The following is an 8,002-nucleotide window of genomic DNA, read 5'->3' as shown; positions in this document are numbered from 1 at the left end:
AACGTAAAATACATCTTATCACTTGGACCAAGGTTCTCCATAAATAAGTCTCACTATGGTCCAATTTCAGAAATCATAACAAGCATTGAACATGGAATCTTTTCATTAAATAATGAGGCAAAGAACGAGATCAGAAATAAATTGTCCTGACTAATCACCTGTTAGGCCTAATTAATTTTAGAATGTTTTAAAGTATTGCAATTGTGATGTATTTTAGTGTGTGATATGATGAGGCTGTTGACGAACTGTGATTGTTTTTTAAATTAATGAAATTTTTTTTTAACTATCTGTTAGTTTAGAAAAACTGATGATGGTGGAAAAATACACCGAAACATATTTTAATTGATAAATAGAGACAATAAATGACTGAAACCCAGGAATTAATTTTGATTTAGAATTTTTAGATCATTCATTTCCTTATTAAGATTCCTTATTAAGACCCAGAAACTTTATGTGTGTATATTAAGAACCTTCTTACATCGGAAACAATCCATTGAGCGCAAAAAACACGCGTACTAAATTTTAATTTTCAACCGCAATTTTCATAAGGGGTGATGGTCGATTTTCGAGAAAAAATAGGCAGGTCTTTTAAAATACCTCGAATCCTACATAATTTTCATCAGAGGTAAGCAAGAAGTGCAATGAGCTCAATAAAAAACATGCTAGAATCTTCAGATCCGAAATAATCGACATTTTTTGTCCATTTTGAGTCGTTCTTGCGCGGTCACAATTTTTAGCCGATGCTATCTTCCTTATTACAGACCCAAAAACTTATAAATTGATGAGAATCTTACGTCGGCACCAATCCAATAAGCGCAAAAACACAATTTTTTGATCGAAAATGTTCATGAGGTCGATTTTCGCAAAACAGTCGCAGTATTTTAACAGTGTTCTGTTACGTAATTAACTGCCTTCAACAAAGGAAAACTGTTCGTACATACTCTTTGGTTTTTTGCGTTTCCACCTCATAGACGGTGTTTTTGCACCCCAATTGGCAATTGCATTTGCTAATGTCGCGGATTTCAGCCAAATGGGCGGCTATGCAGTGTAACGATGACAAGTCGCAGTAGTCAAACCCAGCAATCTCTGGATAGAAAAAGGGAACACATCCACAACGTCTTTTTGCCGTCTCCATTCTGCACTCGATCGTGCATGCTGTGTACGTGTAAATCCAGTCAACTGAAATCAACGCCGAAAAACTCACTTTTTACTCGGTCTGATGCGATTTCCCTTAAACACCTTTAAGCTTGACTTCGTCCTCAAAGATGCACTTGCGCTGCTTGATGGACAATTGCCTGGTGTCTTCAGTTGTGTACGTTTGCTTGAAGGAAAACGCTATTCGATCCACTTTGCAATCCCAAACCAGCTGCGGCTGCACATCGATCCCAATAAAATCATCTGAATTGATTATGTAGATCTGAAAAAATACCTCATGCTGGTATCCACTTCGCGTTTTTCCCATTTTATTGGCCAATAACTGAGTGTCTCCAGATATGAGCCTGATCCAGTTTTCTGGCAATTTTTCGGGTCATTTGTTGTTTGCTAACTGTGCAATTATGAGCGATTCTCGAAGCACAATGACAAGGAATGAGGGGCTCGACTATTTTTTCCTTTTTATTGTGTTTCAGATGTTGAAAATCTGTGTTGTATGCAATAAGTTGATCGAGTTAATGAGGAAAATTAGTCGCTTCTTTGGACAACACAAAACAACAGAATTAAGATGTATGCTGCTTTTTCTGAAATTGTGCCAATTTATTGTGAGGACAATGTCCAAGTGTAAAGTCTTCGAAGATGACCTTCAAAATTGACCAATAAATCGGGGAAAACTTTTCACTTTACACAAGCGAGCCTCTTCATTAGCCGCTTCATATCGCTTAAAAGCGCCCTTTTTTCTCCCGTTGGCGCCGTGAGAGGAAACGGCACCATCCCGGCCTTAAAAATAAACTTGTTGGGGCCCTAATTGAAACGTCACTTATATTTAATTTACTGCTGATAAAAGTATTCAGCGGAACGAACGGGATGAATTAGATCGTTTGCACTAAGCGAGAAAAGAGCGAAGAACGGGCGCTAACCCGTCAAAAAGGTCAAGACGATTTATTCGTCTTTGATGTTTGTTTAGAAGTCTAGTCGTTACTTTTAAGTTTCCGTAAACTGGCAGTTTTCGTGCCTGCTTCACGTAGACAATCCAGTGGATCAAAGGACGTAATAAAGCAGGCTTTATCACTTTTTCAAAGATGAGCAGGGGAAATGTTGGAATGGCTAAAGACACATTTTTATATTAAATTGCATCAGTCCTAAAAAAACTCTGCGTAAAATGGGGCAACTGTTGAAAAACTTGCACCTCAAAATGACCTCCTGAGTCATCTTTTGCTCCTCCATTCTCAGGCTCTTTATTTTATTGATCAATAATGCTTTTGCTCACACATACATTTTTTGGTGCCCCAGCCAATACCTTTTCCGAAACTCAGAGTATCGCTTGTATTCAGCTGCTTATCAGCTTCATACAGCGTTAGTAAACCTGGGTGCTCCTAGTGCTTCTTCTGATTCGGTTCATTTTCCAAGGATTCAATATTAAAATTTTTCATCTGCTCAAGTGTCTGTTTCTTGACTATAATCGTCCCAACGTTGTACGTTTTTTTAGCACTTTCAGTATTTTTCATTCATGTTGCTCCCAAACAAATCGGGATTTATGAATGACTAGCTTCCTCTATCTATTAATATTTATGGGGATTCTAAACCCATCTACCTTGCGAATTAATATGGAATTAATTGTAAATTTTGAAGAAACAACGAAGTAAGCGTTCATCAAGAATCAGTTTGGCATAGTCGACACTATCCGATTAATTAGTTGGACTTTCGTCGCAAAATGCCGAAAATAATTTTAATTCGGAACCTTGAAAGTTGATGCGAGTGGGTGGGTGTCTCTTTGCGGTCGAAGCTCCCCAGTTCATTTATAACGTTGCGGCATCCTGATAAACTAATTTTAGGCACAAGCAGGGCGAAAAGATAAATATAAACACCATTTGGGCCCATCGAGACATGATGGAATCGGCACAATGACAATGGCATTAAGAGGTGTTTCTAATCTGGCTGGACGTAAATTAATTAAACTGATGTTAATTTCCGCTCTTTCTTTGTCGATTTCTCTACACCCGTAAGTCGGGAAAGTCCCAAAAAGTTAAATTAAACAATACATTTTCGACTATCTGCATAATGTATTGATTTACGGCGCCCTTAGACTCGACTGACTCGATGGCTTATATCAAGCACAACGGGAAGGGCTTAAAAATGTTATAAAAGATAAAATCCAACGATAAAAAAGAATAATGATTAGGGTCCCAAGTATTCCGTGCTAGAGATTATCGTGTCATAATCAATCTGATCCTTTTCTGTTGCGAAACCGTAGTTCTGGCTCGGATAACAAAAGCGTTCTTATAAATATGCCCAAATCTGGGAGGCTTTTTCTCATAATCCACGGCCATAAGGAAATGTGAGTGGTTTTAGAGAAAAACCAGCTCTAATTTCCGCATGCATAATGTAAAACTTCACTCCGCATAATAAGCGCAAGATATTTTTGAATTGAAATGTTACAGGCTTTAGCAGTTTTGCTTTGAATAATCGATTGTTATCTGATTATTATAACGTCGCTTGATAAGCGCTTGGTCGGGACGACTCGCTAGTTTGCATGGCCAACATCTTCAGAGGCAATTCTTCAGGAACCTATGAAGATTTTATTAATATTATTTAAAGCAACGCCTTCACAGGCCAGTTTTTGCCACATATGGTTGACCCGTTGAGTACGACGTTTCCTATCAACAAAATGTTAAGCTTTATAAAATGTCTCGCAGTATTTTTCATTAATTCGATTTTTGAACGGCTTTTGAAACATTTTTTCAATGGTTTTTAATCAAAGGAATTAATTTTTTAACCAGCAAATGCATGTTTTTTGCCCATATGATTGGCTCCGCTGAGCGTTGCCAAGAAAATGTAGTTTTAATTACGATATATTCCCACCTGGACGCTGAATCCACTGAAGTAATCTCACGGTTGCTCACCCGACTCAATTAATTTCGGTTTTTTAGCGGTCGAGCTGTTGAAAATATCCAAAAAGCTGCTAAAACTGCTGCTCGTTTAATGCTAATTTATTGCGACCGATAGAATGCACTTTCCGTATGCGAAGATAAACAAATAAATTCAGCAAAGAAAGTTGCGAGTGAATGCATAACTTACCGGAGCCAAAAGTTGTTGGGAGTTCACGGAAAACTCCAGCGACCATTTAATGTCCGTTTCCTTAATGTATTGCATATTAAATTTCACGTCCCTGAAACAGGAAGAACTTGGGCTGGATCTCTTTCTATAGATCACTAACTACTGGAAAATGCAATAAAACAATCAACACTTTAGGGCTGTTTCAGTACAGCTAGAGGATAAAGTGCAGGTTATTTTCAATTAAGTAACATTAGCTGTATGAAGCTTCGGTTCTACAAAGGCGCTGTTTACTCTCAACATCAGTTGTTCACGACGGGAGTTTCGCTTTCTAGCTGTAACATGGAACAAATGGCAATTAAGTATACAACTTTTTCATTAAACACGCCATTGCTGGAGTTGACATTCCACTTTAATTGCACGTTGAGGTAGAAAAGTTGCGCGCAACATTTTCAAAATATGCCCGCAGCTCGGTTTCAGTTTAAGGCAAATTTGTCAAAACCGGCAAGATTTTCCTCAGGGTTTAAAGTTCAGGAATTAATGAAAATTCTGGTGTACTAAGCAGATCATTTTGGATTTGAGGGTTTTGAAATTAAAAAGTGTGGAAGCGACTAGTAGGTGAAACCAAACTTTCAGGCATCGAATTGAAATCGCCTTGTATGAATACACAACATTTCCAAAAAAGTTGATACTCTTTCAAACTAGTAAAATTGAGAAAAGCAGGTGTTTCGTTTTCAGTTGAAGCACTTTTCCGTTTTCTTACGTTAGCTATTTTAGTGCAATAACCGTTCGGAAAACGGCAAAGGTGAAGTTTCGAGCTCTAATTACAAAGTTTCCCAACATTATTCTTTAATTTCCCATTTTGCGATACCTGCGAGCTGAATTTATTAAACTATAGCAGTTGGCGCGGCAAGGCGCCTGCAGGCATATAATAGCAGGATTCCTTGTAGATTTTTATTATGATGAATGGCCGGAAAATATTAGAAGAGAAAAGGCGGAATACAGCGAAAATTGAGATGGCACAACGACGCCTTTATCATGTTATATTTCATTGTGTGAAATCTACTCGCAATAAAAAGCATGTTTCCACCCAGCATTTTCATCCTGAGAGGTTCTTATTGGAGGATATCGGCGGCGCGACTGGTTTTTGTCGGATTAGCCCCTGATGCGCTTCAAGTGTGTTTCTGTTAGCGACATTTGACACGTTTGTCGATTGCAAATCGAAAATTTCGCATCTAAACTGCATACAGAGTGCATGAGGGCAAAAAATTTCGAAAATTTTACTTCAAAATTCAGTGGGGATCCAAGAAATCTTTTTGAGCTCGTTTCCGTAATATTATAGCTGGACTGTTTATTAAGTGTTTGATAAGCTTCATGTAGCCATTCCAGTTCCATATTTTTAGACTGTTTTTGTATTTCGCGGTGAAAAAATTTGGTTAAAAATCACGTTTGTGAATTGTTTTAGAAAAATTGCTCCCGAATACCTTTTGAAATCCTCAATATTCTATGTAGAAAAAAAAATTGTTTCTGAAAAAATGGGGATGGCCAACTTTTGCAATTTCTAGACTTTTCTTCAGCTAAAGTGACGTGTTTCACCTTTTTCGATCTGGCTTTATAAAACTTGTCCACCGGGAATTCGAAAAATTTTCTCCATTTTGCCCATTGCTTTTGGTTTGTTTAAGTTATAATTAAAAAAAGCAGCGTTTTTCAATATTTAAAAAAAACCGCTCATTGAAAGTTTTAGAAGGAAAATTCTTAGATAACTTTTCACATGCTCGATGTATTCATAAATCAAAACGTTCTACCAAAGAAGCGTCATTGTGGACTAATAAATTAAAATTTATATTAGAAAGTCAGCATTACGACATTCCTGATATTTTATCGTAAATTCATTTTTATATGATGCAAAGCGTCTGTGAAAAAAACGTAAATTTCTGAGCAAAATGGTGTGATTGTTCCACCCATTTTTCGTCCAAAATACATTTTTGCTGTTGAATCTAATATTGCTTACCGGCTACTGGTTGCTTCCAAATGCCTGGAATTGAACGCATAACATAGTCCATTTTCGGTCAAAACTGGCTGAAAGCTTTGAGAGTCTACACTGCAGCAGTTGATGGCTTCGTCCTTAAATTTGCACGACTCAAACAGCTTGTCACATTTACGAAGAAGCTGAAACACTTCAACGGTCAGACCATGCCGGGAAAAGAATATACTGAAGCTGGCTTAAGAAGATAAGAAGGACAGTGATGTTAACAGGCTTTGTTCAAATGTTGTCCTAACAACACTTTAATCCAATGTGCTCAGTCCTTCCAGCCATTAGCCATTGAAAGGCAATTCAAAGCGATTGGCTCAAACTAAAACTGAACATTCGAACACTAAACAGCGTTTTTACCTTCAAAGTGAGTCCCCGAAGATCAGTCGATTGGTTAAACTGCTTCGGAATCCCATTATGGTATCTCTCAGCAAATCCCTTCACTGTATTCAAGGATAATTTGCTCATCTCGAAGTAAAACTCGACAATTTCATTAGTTTCAACACCCGTATCGTCGGCCCTAAGGAAATAAGCACTCTAAACATGTTTGCCAGGCATTCCTCGAATAGTTTTCCATCCTCATATCAGACATTCCACGGTAAAATTTAATTTAACCACTGCAAGGCTGTTGAGCGCACCCGATTCGTCAGAGCACTGGCTCTATCAAGCAATTTTTAATGAAAGTTTAATTATTAAGTTGCCCACTTGACCGGAAGCTAGTAGCACCGTCATCTTGACTAGCTCATAAATTTTTATAAGTTTAATTTCCCATTGGATATACAACATACAATTCAGGCAACGTCCCGAGCGATTAGTTTTACTTACGAAAAACCCAAAAACTCTCGAATATTTTCCATGCCGGCCGGCTCCAAAGGGCAAACAGCCACTGCTGGAAACGGCACTTTCCAGTTATGGAAATCCGTGTCCAAGCCGGTTATGGTTGGGTACGTTTGGAATTTGTCCCACAAACTGAATATCACAACGCAAGTGGCCACTGCACCAAAAGTCACGCATGAAAACCACATAAATCTGCAAAAAAACACATATACAGAGTGACTAATTTTTGCGATACAGGGTTTGATTTGCTGATGAAGTTTATCGAATGTATGCCGGAAGTAGGCAGCAACTGGTCAACTATAAATGGAACACCCTGTATATTATTATAGTCTAAATGAGATATATTTATCAAGCTTATGTCTTTTCATTTGAAAATGTTGATTTAGGTCAATTTCCTTCTTTTTTTAACATAATTTCAAATAGTTATTAAAATGTTACAAACATTCTATTAAAGAATGTAATTTTTTCATCAAGAGATGTAACTGAAATTAAATAAGCTAATAAATGTTTAAAGGAAAAATTATTGATTATCCTAGTGCCAGCAACTGTATGTTGGGTAAAAAATTCCAAATAAATCGAAAACTGTTAAACTAATTATAGTTTGCTATAAATAAGTAATAATAAATAAATACATATGGTATATTGCGGAACTTCCTGGCTCTCAATCGGTAAAACATTTCCTTGCTACTTTTTGCTAAACTCTTTGCTAGCTGGGGCGGTCAATAGACCTGCGATCTTTAAATTGGTCTATGCGCACATTTAGTCAGTGCACGTGGTGCTTACGGACGGTTCGGATTATACAGCGTTTATAGACCGCAATAGCAAGAAATCGGTTCAACGTATGGAAGGTTAATTTGACTTATTTCGTCATTACCAAAAATGTTCCCTAAGAAAGAAACTGCACTTTCTTGTAATGGAAAACGTTTG

The 8,002-nt window shown here is 37.4% G+C and overlaps 1 protein-coding gene across 1 annotated transcript in view; it reads right to left on the bottom strand.

Annotated features, from left to right (window-relative positions):
• The window catches only part of LOC109546205 (sodium channel protein Nach), a 9,141-nt gene extending 1,878 nt beyond the window's left edge, over positions 1-7,263 (bottom strand). The window contains exons 1-6 of the mRNA XM_048668274.1: positions 7,064-7,263; positions 6,599-6,758; positions 6,218-6,375; positions 4,231-4,321; positions 1,240-1,417; positions 942-1,179 (exon numbers count right to left, since the gene is read on the bottom strand). Of these exons, the coding sequence (XP_048524231.1) occupies positions 942-1,179; positions 1,240-1,417; positions 4,231-4,321; positions 6,218-6,375; positions 6,599-6,758; positions 7,064-7,263 (1,025 nt within the window). The remainder of the gene's footprint in view (positions 1-941; positions 1,180-1,239; positions 1,418-4,230; positions 4,322-6,217; positions 6,376-6,598; positions 6,759-7,063) is intronic.
• Between the last annotated feature and the right edge of the window lie 739 nt (positions 7,264-8,002).

Source organism: Dendroctonus ponderosae, unplaced genomic scaffold (genome assembly GCF_020466585.1).
Source record: "Dendroctonus ponderosae isolate FM_Combo_2020 unplaced genomic scaffold, Dpon_F_20191213v2 Dpon_F_20191213_7, whole genome shotgun sequence".
NCBI lineage: Eukaryota > Metazoa > Arthropoda > Insecta > Coleoptera > Curculionidae > Dendroctonus > Dendroctonus ponderosae.
Note: the sequence above shows the minus strand (reverse complement) of the source record. Positions and strands in the feature narration are given on the sequence as shown.